The sequence below is a fragment of the Protobothrops mucrosquamatus genome, unplaced genomic scaffold, assembly GCF_001527695.2.
Source record: "Protobothrops mucrosquamatus isolate PMUCROS unplaced genomic scaffold, P.Mucros_1.0 scaffold1929, whole genome shotgun sequence".
Lineage (NCBI taxonomy): Eukaryota > Metazoa > Chordata > Lepidosauria > Squamata > Viperidae > Protobothrops > Protobothrops mucrosquamatus.
This window is the reverse complement of record NW_015388050.1, coordinates 316,089-328,973: the sequence shown is the minus strand read 5'-3', so window position 1 is coordinate 328,973 and position 12,885 is coordinate 316,089. Positions and strand designations below refer to the sequence as shown.

General features: G+C 43.5%; 1 protein-coding gene across 1 annotated transcript in view; it reads left to right on the top strand.

Annotated features, from left to right (window-relative positions):
* Positions 1–4,924: 4,924 nt before the first annotated feature.
* Positions 4,925–12,885, top strand: part of TMEM132C (transmembrane protein 132C) — a 27,101-nt gene continuing 19,140 nt past the window's right edge. Inside the window, exon 1 of the mRNA XM_015823617.1 lies at positions 4,925–5,002. Coding sequence (XP_015679103.1) covers positions 4,940–5,002 — 63 coding nt within the window. The 5' untranslated portion in view covers positions 4,925–4,939. The remainder of the gene's footprint in view (positions 5,003–12,885) is intronic.

Below are 12,885 nucleotides of genomic sequence, written 5' to 3'. Positions count from 1 at the left end.
AGAGAGGGAGAGAGAAGAGAGAGAGAGAGAGAGAGAGAGAGAATTCATGCACAACAGCCTCTATTTCTTTTAAATTAAACTCTTCAATCAAGCTCCCCACCCTTTGTGTGCGCACGCGCGTGCGCGTACAAGTTTTGCAGCTCCCAGTGTTTTCTTTTCTCTGGGAAATGGGTCCAAGTGGCTCTTTGAGTGTTTAAGGTTTCAGACCTCTGCCCTGGAATGTTAGATCCTACCTTGTGGCGATGAGGGTGGCGAGGTCTAATTACTATTCCACCCTCATTGCGTCATCGGATAACCGCCCGGCCTCCCTCTTCAGGGTGACCCGCTCTCTCCTTCAATTGAGGGAGGGGGGGATCCCCTGGAGGGGAGGGCCGAGGACTTTGCGCAATATCTGTATGACAAAGTCGCTCGGATCCGGNTGAGGTTGAAATCTACTTGTTTTTCTTCAACTGCCTTCAGTTTGGAGAAGTGTTTCCATGGGTAAATAAAAAGAATATGGAAATTGCTTTGGGAAGGGGAAAAAAAGCTGCGTTGGCAAAAACACCCACACGCACACAGAAATTCTTTCTCCCTGAAATGCTTTGACTTTCAATACATTTCTTAGTGAGGCAATTTTCTTTGCTTAGCCAATAAAAAGGTGAGCATTTTCCCACCTTCTGCTTCAGGCTGTGGATTAAATCAATGCATATGATTGCAAAAAAACTCCATTGAGTTACCTTCTCTGGACTGGGGTGATCTATATTGTGAAGTGTGATCCTTAGAATTCCTTGCAGGGCGTGACCCGAAAGAGGGTTTTCACCCCTGATCTGTTGAAATATATATATATATATATATATATATATATATATATTATAATCTAATTTCAGTAGAGAGTCTTTGCCATTGATCGGGTATGTTAATTCTACAAGTAGTCTTTTGACTTACAATTTGGACCAGAGTCACTTCTGATTTTATAAAACTTTTTGTCACGATTGTTAAGCAAATCCAACTCCTCCGGTGACTTTACTTGTTGGAAGCTGGTTGAGTCTGGAGGCTAAATTGTGTGATGAATAGCTAAGAGAGCTAGGTTGTTGTTGTTGTTGTTAGTTGCGAAGTTGTGTCTGACCCATCGTGACCCCATGGACAACGTTCCTCCAGGCCTTCCTGTCCTCTACCATCTTCTGGAGTCCATTTAAGCTCACGCCTCCTGCTTCAGTGACTCCATCCAGCCACCTCATTCTCTGTCGTCCCCTTCTTCTCTTGCCCTCCATCTTTCCCAGCATTAGGCTCTTCTCCAGGGAGTCCTTCCTTCTCATTAGGTGGCCAAATTACTTGAGTTTCAACTTCAGGATCTGGCCTTCTAAAGAGCAGTCGGGGTTGATCTCCTCTAGGACTGACTGGTTTGATCACCTTGCCATCCAGGGGACTCGCAGGAGTCTTCTCCAGCACCAGAGTTCAAAGGCCTCCATTCTTTGGCACTCAGCCTTTCTTATGGTCCAACTTTCACAGCCATACATTGCAACTGGGAAAACCATGGCCTTGACTATACGTACCAGTATAGGTATCTTTAGCCTAATGAAGAGAAGGCTCAGAGGAAACATGATAGCCATCTTCCAATACTTGAAGGGCCATCACAGAGAAGAGAGGCTTGGCCTATTCTCCGAAGCACCAGAGGACAGGACAAGAAGCAATGGATGGAAGCTTATCAAAGAGAGATCCAGCCTAGAACTAAGGAGAAATTTCCCATCAGTGAGAACACAGTGGAATGGCTTGCTTTCGGACGTTGTGGGTGCTTCATTGCTGGAAATTTTCAAGAAAAGATTGGACAACCATTTGTCTGGGATGGAAGAAGGATTCCTGCCTTGGGCGGGGGGTTGGACTAGAAGACCTCCAAGGTCCCTTCCAGCCCTTGGATTCTATGATTCTATGAAAATATCAAGAGCTGAAACAGAGGACTTTTGACCGGCTTCTGTCCGGAGCTCTCCAAGGTTCTGAACCAGCTTTTGCTCATCTACAAATACCAAAATATGGTAGGTGCAATGGTGAGATTGGACCCCTTGTGCTGACGCAAGCCTTGTACAAAAGGGGCAGGGCTTCTGTTGTAATGCTTGCACCCATTTCTTGCAAATTTTGACCCTTCTTGCAGGTGCTACTGGGACCCACGTAATCCCAACTTGGAGAGTCCAAAGTATTCAACTGGGGAAGCTGTGTTGTCTTCCCAGAAGCCTTTTGTGAATTCATCTATCACATCCTTCCAAAGGATATCTTGACCTGAAACTGTTATCTAGTTTAGGGCATAAGCGTATGGGAGGGAAATTCAGCTTCATTTGTTTTTAGTTGGCAGGTTTCCTATTGACACACAGAGGAAAAAGAGGAAATGTAAAAATAGCAGGCTTTTTTTTTTTTTTAAAAAAGTGAATCTTCTTCCCCGTGCCTTCCTAAAGAAATGCCGTTCTTAATTGCATCCATTTTCTGTAACTTTAAAGCCCTTAAAGCGATGCTTTTCACTGACTCTTTTGTTTTCCACATTCTCAGCCTGAGAATGGCACATCAGGTGAACACTAAAAAGGGAGACGGTGTCTCGAAGGAAGAAAGAGATGGTGCCGAAGTTAGGCTAGCTTCCATCTCAAAAACACCACTGAGTTCCTTTTGTAAAAGTTTTAGGTCAACAAGATTTAAGGAAATTTGAAGAGAAAGGTTTGAAACCAAAAGGCTGAAGGAATTGGTGCCATCTTTCCTTTTAAGCAGAAGGGAGAGCAAAATTGTCTGGTGCCTCCATTTTTATGCAGCATCTGAACTTTTCTGTGTAAGCCGCATTGATATGAAATTAGCTGAGTGGTGGTAGCTAATGAGAGGTTACTGGAATTTGCAGGGGAACCTACATATTTTTATGACTGGTATCCCATCTGCTCAGAGAGAACTTTTGATGTTCTCTCTAGGTGCCAAACTAGGTTCTGTTGGACCTTAGTAGAGGACACACACTCTGGTGAGAGAGTCCTTGAGGATGGACTCCAGCACAAGTCCAAAGACTCAGAAGACTAAACCTCTGGTCCCAGATTGGACCCTTAGTAGAGAGTCTTGGAGGTGAACTGAATTGAATGATGGATTTTTAGATAATGTGGGGACATTCTGGACTTCTCATAATCCCCCTCTTCTCATTTGCCTTCTCCTTTCTACCTCCCCCACCTATTTCATGGGTGGCCCTAGAACACGGGTCGGCAACCCGTGGCTCCAGAGTCACATGCGGCTCTTTGAGCCTTCTCCTGCGGCTCCCAGCCTCCTCTGCCATTTGCAGAGAGAGACAGAGACAGAGCTTCTCTCTCTCTCTCTCTCTCTCTCTCTCTCTCTCTCTCTCTCTCTCTCTCTCTCTCTCTCTCTCTCTGTGTGTGTGTGTGTGTGTGTGTGTCTTTCTCTCTCTGTGTGTGTGTAAAAAAAAGAGTGGCCTCATGCTGTTCTCAGACAAGCTGACAAGCTTATTGCACGGGGCTCCTCCCTTTGCTGCGTCTCTGCAGGAAGCAAGAAGAGCAGGAGAGAGCCAGCCCAATAAGAATGTGTGTCAGCTTGTTGGAGAAGAGCCTGAAGCCAGCTTGCCAGGTGAGCAGAAGATCAGAGAGAGGGAGAGAGAGAGAGAGAATTCATGCACAACAGCCTCTATTTCTTTTAAATTAAACTTCAATCAAGCTCCCCACCCTTTGCGTGCGTACGCGCGTGCGCGCACAAGTTTTGCAGCTCCCAGTGTTTTCTTTTCTCTGGGAAATGGGTCCAAGTGGCTCTTTGAGTGTTTAAGGTTTCAGACCCCTGCCCTGGAATGTGATCAGGATGCATGTTGTGCTCAGTCCAACTTGGTTTCGTGTTGATATCACATGGCTGCGAGTTATTGTGAAGTCCATTCAACGTAAGGAGAATGCATTTAATGTTCTGCCCTGGTTAAAAACTAACAAAAGGGATTGCCAGCTTTGAAATCTAGCCAGGGACAAATTAAACACACCCATTGAGTTGAAATTTTGCAAAGAGAAGGGGTAAAGATGAAGTGTCTTTCAAGTTGACTGTTGGTTCCATTGATTTGATGTAGGTTGCAGCTCAAATGCCTGGGGGGAGAGCCGATAGTTGATTGACTAATGATGACGACTTCTGTTAATTTCTTTTTTTTCCCCTCATGCCCATTGCTAGAAGAGGTATACAGCTTCTCCAACTCACCGTAACAGATTTAAATAGATAATTTTGCTTTCTCCTTAACTGGCCTGGCCTCTTATCCCAACACATTTTACTTAAAAATCCCAACACTCAGACTTTCTCTAATATACTCCCTATATTTATTTACTAGCTGTACCCGGCCACGCGTTGCTGTGGCTCAGTCTGGTTAAATGGAAAAGAAAGAAAAGAGAAAGTGCACGTATCGTAAAATCGTAGCGTGTGTTGCTTTTACGTCCAACAGATGGCACTGTTTTTCAAAAAAAGCATGTTTTTACCTGTCACAGGTGTGACATCTATATAATATAGGTATATAAAAACGTGTGCGTATTCGAATGCAACGTTGTGTCAAAATTTCAAAGCAATCGGTGAAGAACTTTCAGAGATTTAAGATTTTGAACAAACGAACATTTACATTTTTATTTATATAGATTGATAAAGGCTTAAAAACGATGCCATTTGGTTTGCTTGAAGACAAATGTTATTTTTTTTTGTATTTTTAATTATCCCTGTTCTTTCTTTTTCAATTGTCCATGTATGATGTGTTGTTGCTTCACTGGTCGTCTAGTTCTTTTTTAAAAAAATCATTCTTTGCCATCCTGTCTAGTCAAGAACCTTTCTGTGTTTCTTTTCATTCAGAAGCAGCAATAACAACAACATGTTCAGCGAAGTTGTCAGACTGAATTTTGAAATTGCCAGCTTCAGCAGCCTTTCGGGAACCCAGCCAATATCCTGGCAAGTGGAATATCCTCAGAAGAAAATAACAGAGATGGCCCTTTCTGAAATTTTCATTTGCCAGAAGGATCTAGTGGGGATCGTCCCATTAGCTATGGTAAGAGATCCTGAGTCGATATTCCTACAAGATTTCCAAAAGATCTGTCGTACTCTTGTATTGCTTTCAGGGGAACGTCGAAATGTCTTTCTTACCTCTCCTAAAAAATAATATGGCTGCTTCCCAAGATGTTTGGAGAGCAATGTCTTCCTAACATTCTAGTAAAGGTAGGTTGAAGAATGGTTTATTGGCTGATGATCACTCAAGACCATCATTTCAGTAGACCGGAGATCTGCTGAAGTCCATCATTCTAATCATGACATCGTACGGACTGCAGCTGTTCAACCAAGAGGTGGCTTTAATATTTTGACATAGCAATGCTACATAATACACAGTGGATGAGCTGGTCCCTTAATGTTGAGTATTAGTCCAGTCGCTATGACTTTAGTTTGGCAAGATTCTGTCTATCGGTGAGGAATAATAAAGGAAACAGCTTAGAAGAACCTCAACATGTCTTTCTTGGTTTGGGAGCCTGACAGTAGTTGCATTTTGGCATGTTGTAAGACCCCAACCATTGTTTTTAACCATTGTGTGAATTGGGTTTTCATGTTCATCCATAGTGTGAGTATTCTATGGTTTTATATGAACCCAACAATTATGTTCCCTTGAATTCAGTTGAAATGTATGAACTTCCATGGCTAAGGGTGGACTCAAAACTGGTTTCCACTGATCCATAATAATAATAATAGTAAAGTTGGAAGGGACCTTGGAGGTCATCTAGTCCAACCCCCTGCTCAGGCAGGAAACCCTATACCATTTCGGACAAATGGCTGTCCAGTTTCTTCTTAAAAACTTCCAGTGTTGGAGCATTCACAGCTTCTGGAGGCAGGTTGTTCCACTGGTTAATTGTTCTCCCTGTCAGGAAGTTTCTCCTTAGTTCTAGGTTGCTTCTCTCCTTGGTTAGTTTCCATCCGTTGCTCCTTGTCCTGCCTTCAGGCGCTTTGGAGAATAGCTTGACTCCCTCTTCTTTGGGGCAGCCCCTGAGATATCGGAACACTGCTATCATGTCCCCCCTCGTCCTTCTCTTCGTTAAACTAGACCTACCCAATTCCAGCAACCGTTCCTTATATGTTTTAGCCTCCAGTCCCCTAATCATCTTTGTTTCTCTTCTCTGTACTCTTTCTAGAGTCTCAACATCTTTTTTACATCGTGGTGACCAAAACTGGATGCAGTATTCCAAGTGTGGCCTTACCAAGGCATTGTAAAGTGGTATTAACACTTCACCTGATCTTGATTCTATCCCTCTGTTAATGCAGCCCAGCACTGTGTTGGCCTTTTTGGCAGCTGCAGCACACGGCTGGCTCATATTTAGGTGATTGTCCGCTAGGACTCCGAGATCCCTCTCCAACCCTTCACCATTATGCACTTCAGTTCTCCTATAAAGATGCACCTCTTTCCAACTGTCTTCTCCAAGCCCACCATGAAACAAATGAGCTAACATTATGCCACCTGGTCATGAACCAGGTTTGTCCTTACAATGAAACACACTGAAAGTGAGAACGAGTGAAAGCCACGTGGTCAAATATCTGGGAAACATGATTGCTGGAGGTAAAAAAAAAAAAAATTAACAGAAAGAGAAGAGCTTTGATACACACCCACACAAATGTCTATGTAGCACATCAAATATTTTTTTTTGCTCAACTCTAGTCAAAGCAAGCGAACAAAGTCAGTTCTGTAGAGATGATTCTAATCAGAAGTTAATAATAAGTCCTTCATCTGGGAAACGTTAAAAGGGTTTGGTGGTGCTTGGCCAATAAATTATAAATAGACCCGAGACTATTACCGGGAAGTTTCCTAAAAATACACTTTGAATTGCCTTCTTAGGTGTGCATATGTCTGTTCTCTGCTAAGCTGTATTACCCAGGTTGGCACAGCCTGTAAGGTAACCTGCTAATAGCATCAAGGTGAATAAAGGAGTTGATGCTTAGAATTTTCTTTTTTTGAAAAATAAAATAAAATGCTGGCAAGATCAGACAAGGTAAAAGAATATTTGTTCTTCTTCTGCTAACTCTGCAGCTCCAGCCAGCCACTTATTTTGCTATCGTTACCTTTTTAATTTCGTCTTCATTTGTGCCTTAATCTCCTGCCGAGCTGATTACCTGACAATTCCCTTGCTCGGAGTTGCGGGGTGAGAAAAACTGGAGCTTCAAAGGAAAAAGTTGGAGGCTGCCATCTGCTCAGATATATCCAAATCAGCTCTGTGAGTTTGGAAGCTTGGGGAAAAAAAGAGGGGGAAAGAAAATTCATGCCAATTTGGCACAGGGTGGGGGGGAATCAAGGAACAGTTTTGGGATTATTATGAGGATGATGGTTGGTCACACAGCCCAGTCAGATGTTCAGACTAGATTTGGCATTGTTGTCCACGCATCGAGTCCTTCCCAAGGACCTGGGCTAGGCAGATGATGTTGTTTGATGGTGTTACAGTTTCTCATCATAGGATGTCAACTGTAAACCTGCCTTTTGCAATTGACTGATGGGGATGTTGTCAATGCCGAAGGTGTCCAAGTGATGCGCCAGTTGTTTGGGGATTGCACCCAAGGCGCCTATGACCATTGATACTATCTTTGCTTTCTTTTGCCACAATCGTTCTACTTCTATTTGCAGGTCTTTGTATTTTGTTCTTTCTCTTCTCTTCTGTTGTCTCCAGGTACTGTCATGTCTACCATCCAGACTAGTGGACTTGTTGTTGTTATTATTATTATAGTTGGTTGCGCAATAAGCCAGATGTTTAGGCTGGATTTGGCATTTTTGTCCACCTATTGAGTCTTCCCAAGGACCTGGGATTAGGCATATATGGATGTTTGATGGTGTTAAAGGTCTCGTCGCAGGATGTCACCTATTGCAAGTCAAGCTGCCTTTTGCAATTGACTAATAGAGATTGTGTCAATGCCCATGTCATTCAAGTGTTTCTGAGGTCTCTGTCCATCTAGGGATCTCAGAGTCAACTGGTAGACAAATGAAGCTTAGAATAGGAATAGGAATAGGAATAGGAATAGGAATAGGAATAGGAATAGGAATAGGAATAGAATAGAATAGAATAGAATAGAATAGAATAGAATAGAATAGAATAGAATAGAATAGAATAGAATAGAATAGAATAGAATAGAATATGGAATGGAATAGGAATAGAATAGAATAGAATAGAATAGAATAGAATAGAATAGAATAGAATAGAATAGAATAGAATAGAATAGAATAGAATAGAATATTGGAGTAGAGTAGAGTAGAGTAAAGTAGAATAGAATAGAATAGAATAGAATAGAATAGAATAGAATAGAATAGAATAGAATAGAATAGAATATTGGAATAGAATAGAATATTGGAATAGAATAGAATAGAATAGAATATTGGAGTAGAGTAAAGTAGAATAGAATAGAATAGAATAGAATAGAATAGAATAGAATAGAATAGAATAGAATAGAATAGAATAGAATAGAATAGAACAGGACCTTGGAGGTCTTCTAGTCCAGCCCTCCACTTAAGCAGGAGAACTTACACTATCTCAGAGAGGTGATTGTCCACTCTCTTCTTAAAGATCTCCAGTGATGGAGCGCCCACGATTTCTGGAGGCAGGTTGTTCCACTGGTTAGTTGTTCTCACTGTCAGGAAGTTTCTCCTTAGTTCCAGGTTGCTTCTCTCCTTGATGAGTTTCCAACCATTGTTTCTTGTCCTGCCCTCTGGTGCTTTTTCTCTTTTCCCACCATTCTCAAGTTTTGTCCATCAAACTGGGTCAACCCCACTCCCCAGATTTAGTAGTGACAAATGTAGAAAAAACATGGTGTCTTTTCAGAAGCATTTTTAAGGTGCAGAAATATTCAATCCAGATAAGTCTTCTAATTTGGAGAGCTAAGTTTCTGGGCTTCCTTGTGATGCATTTTTTTCTGGCGCAACCCACACAATCTCTTTTGTGGTACAACCTGCACAATCTCCGTGATGCATTTCCCCCCCCCCCCCAAAAAAAATGGCTGGATGACAAATGGCAAACCAGGAAAGCAAGGCTGGCCGAGAACGCATCAAACGGCAAAATTAAAGTGACAGATTTGCTGAGAGGCATCCGCGTTTATTTATTTACATGTAGAAGATTATTACGATCTGAGGGGGGGGGGGAAGGAGAATTCACTGTGCAGAACTGTGATTTGTAAAACAGAGAGACCTGGGCAATTTGTCACTCTGGTGTGTGTGTGTGTGTGTATTTTTTTTAACTTAAGGCCTCTTTCTTTCCTGATAAGCCTCTTTCCTCTTTAGCTGGTGGAATTTTTAGGTTTACCGTATTTTATTCCTGATGCTTTTTCAAAGCTCTTAAGTGCATTAGCCTGGCTTTTCGACAGCCTTAATCCTGTTTGAACAAGTGACAGGACCTAATTGGAAAGTCCAGATCTGTTTGTGTTCAGTTCGGCTGGCCTTCAATCCGACAGTTCCCTGCTGAATAATTCACAAAGGCACACTTACGTAAGGCTCAACTACGGATACATGTAAAACTTTTCTCTTGTATGCATGTTTGCATGTGACATTTCCAAACAGAGACTGAAGTATCTTCAGGCCAGCATTTGGCCATATAAACACTGTTCTCTTCAGCAGCCTGTCAAGCTTGGAAAATCGATAGGTAGACAAAATGCCAGATCCAGTCTGAACATCTGGCTGACTGTGCGATGATCCATAATAATAATAATAGTAATAATAATAATAATAATAATAATAATAATAACAACAACAACAACAACAACGATGATGAGGATGAGGATGAGGATGATGGAAGGGACCTTGTAGGTCATCTAGTCCAACCCCCTGCTCAGGCAGGAAACCCTATACCAGTGGTGGCGAACCTATGGCACATGTGCCAGAGGTGGCACTCAGAGCCCTCTCTGTGGGCACGCATGCTGTCGCCCCAGCCTCGCCTCCCCCCACGGCCCCCTCCTCACCAGAAGCCCTTCCAGAGGAGAGTCGCCCCTGGGTGCAGCCCACGCGAAGCAGCGCAACAAAGGACATGGTAGCCGGGCAGCGGGGACAAGACTCTGCCCTTGCGCCCCGTCGCGCGCAGATGCTGCTACGGGGCATGGGCGGAGGGCGTGGCCACCATGGCGCTGCTGGGCTGCCTGGGTGATCTGTGGCAGGCTGTGGAGGTGGTGGGTGGCCCAGTGGGCAGGGCGGAGCAGGGACGGGGCTGGGGGAGCGGGTTTTGGGCACTCAGTCTCTAAAAGGTTTGCCATCACTGCCCTACACCATTTCAGACAAATGGCTGATCTTTGTGACGGCCACACCATCTGATGAGCCACCATCATGGCACTAAGAGAGAAGGGAAGTGTTGGCCAACGACAGGAAAAGATGGACAGTGGGTTTTTCAGTCTGCCAGCTTCCTAGCCCATCATCGTCCCCTCCTTGATTTAGCAGCGCTGATTGTCCTTCAGCAGGCTTCGTCACCTCCCAAAACATGAATAAATAATAAATGCGCTTTTATTACAATTTATTACGCCGGTACGTCTTCTGAAATTCTCTATTAGGGAAAAATGGCCACGTTGCAGTTTGGATGAGCAGGCATCTGTCTTACTGCAAGTAGGCAGAAGTTCAGCAATTATTAATCCTTTTTTAGAGATGTCCTCAGCCTTCCTCATCATTTGTGGCAAAGGTATAAAATAAAACAGGAACTACTCCGTTTTCTGCAAATGCCATTTGTCTGAAATAGTACAAGGTCTTCTGCTTGAGCCGGGGGGGGGGGGGTTGGACTAGAAGACCTCCAAGGTCCCATGCAATTCTGTTATTATGTCTGTCTGTCCATCTATCCCAGGGGTATCAGACTCGCAATGTCATGTGACGTGTCACGACGTATCGCGACTTATTTACCATTGCTGGCAATGGGGTGGACGTGGTTTTGCCATGACGTATCTGGCCCGTGGGCCGGCAGGTTGACGCCCCTGATCTATCCTGTCCTTTTAGTTCTGTTCATCTATCTGTCTGCCCCCTCCACCCGCCTGTTCGTATGTCTGTTTGTCTGCAGGATCCAGTCTGGTTTGGTCACCAGGACCAGAGGATTGTCTTCCAAGGCTATTTTTGTACCTGCTCAGCCAACAATCTTAGTAGCTGTGAAATTGAGTGTATGCCCTTGTTCATGGCAATGTGAGGCTACCAATGAGTTTGGGTCTCACTTGTGTCCTTGCACACTGGTGGTTAGCTTCCTCCCCATCTGTCCTACACAGTCACAGGGGCAATCCATGCAGGGGATCTAGTAGATTATATTAAAAGAATCTCCCACTGCCAAGGGACCTTTGTAGCACATAATTTGTCCTCTTATGGTAGACTCTGGGCGGCGTTCGGAAGATTAAACTTCTGGTCCCCATGGCTGACCCAGATTAGATCCTGCAACATTATCCTGCGACACTTATATGGCCTTCATTCATCTGTTCATCTGTCTGTCAACAGGCCAAGCAGCCTGTCCACCCATCTGCCTGTCTGTCCGTCCATCTATCTATCTGTTTGTGTGTTTGTCTATCCTTTCGCCCCTGAAAAATTGACTGCATTAGAAGCTCCAGTTCAGCAACACTGGAGCTGTGAACATTTGGATATTTTTTTTCTGAGGGGGGGGGAAACCATCTGGTCTGTGTTTAGGATGAGGAAGTCCCTTGACAACGTGTGTGAATGTGTGTTCCCTTATAAAACATTCATGCGTGTTGCTTTGTTGGTGTTTGGAAGCCATGATTCTTGTGGAGGGCAGCTATTATCCCATGGCTGTTAAGTAAATTACCAAATGAATAACTTTAGTTTCCACCAATGGGCTGTGTATGTAACTTTTTACATTTTCAATTTTGCTTTTAAAAGGCCTGGGGTACCAAGGGTGTGGAAGGAATTGTCTTTCTGAGAGAAAGAGAGAGTGCATTTTCATGTTGTGGGTGCTGTAAAACTAGATTTTACGAAGTCATTCTTCATCCAGGAGCAGCTTTACAATTTTCCGTCATTTCTTCTTTCTGAGTATTTACTGCCTAGAGGTCTGTCTATCTATCTGTCTAGCATCCATTCCTTCATTCCTTCATTCATTGAAGCATAAAATGAAATTCTTGTTGAGTACAAGAGTCCACCACCTCTGAGAAGAAGGAAGGAAGGAAGGAAGGAAGGAAGGAAGGAAGGAAGGAAGGAAGGAAGGAAGGAAGGAAGGAAGGAAGGAAGGGAGAGAAATGGAAGGAAGAAAAAAGAAAAGGGAAAGAAGAAAGGAAAGAGAGAAGGAAGGAAGGAAGGAAAGGAGAGAAATGGAAGGAAGAAAAAAGAAAAGGGAAAGAAGAAAGGAAAGAGAAGGAGGAAGGAAGGAAAGGGAGAATGAGAGGGAAGGAAGGGAAAAGAAGGAAGAAAGGAAGGAAGGGAGGGAGGGAGAGAAATGGAAGGAAGAAAAAAGAAAAGAGAAAGAAGAAAGGAAAGAGAGAAGGAGGAAGGAAGGAAGGAAGGAAAGGGAGGATGAGGGAAGGAAGGGGAAAGGAAGGAAGGAAGGAAGGAAGGAAGGAAGGAAGGAAGGAAGGAAGGAAGGAAGGAGAGAGAGACTATTTCTATTCCTTTTTTCCTCAAAAGTTAAAGTCTATTCCAACTTTTCTTCTTCCTGGCACTGAGGGGGAGGTGAATGGCACCGATCATATTTTGAAAGTCAGGGTCTTGCTAGGAAATTACACCTTTTGGCTACCTGAGAAATATCATTTTCAGTTTAGCAATTGGCCAGAAAAAGAGAGAGAGAGAGAGACTGCTGGTCTGTCTCGCCAGCTAGAAATCATGACTGCTTGTTTTGTTTGTTCCCTTCCAGCCTATCTTCTTTGCAGTTAATCTTAAAATTGCCCCAGCTGGTAGTCTGTTATCTATCCATCCTTCTCTTTATTACTCAAAAAGGAGTAGGAGTAGGAATAGGAATAGGA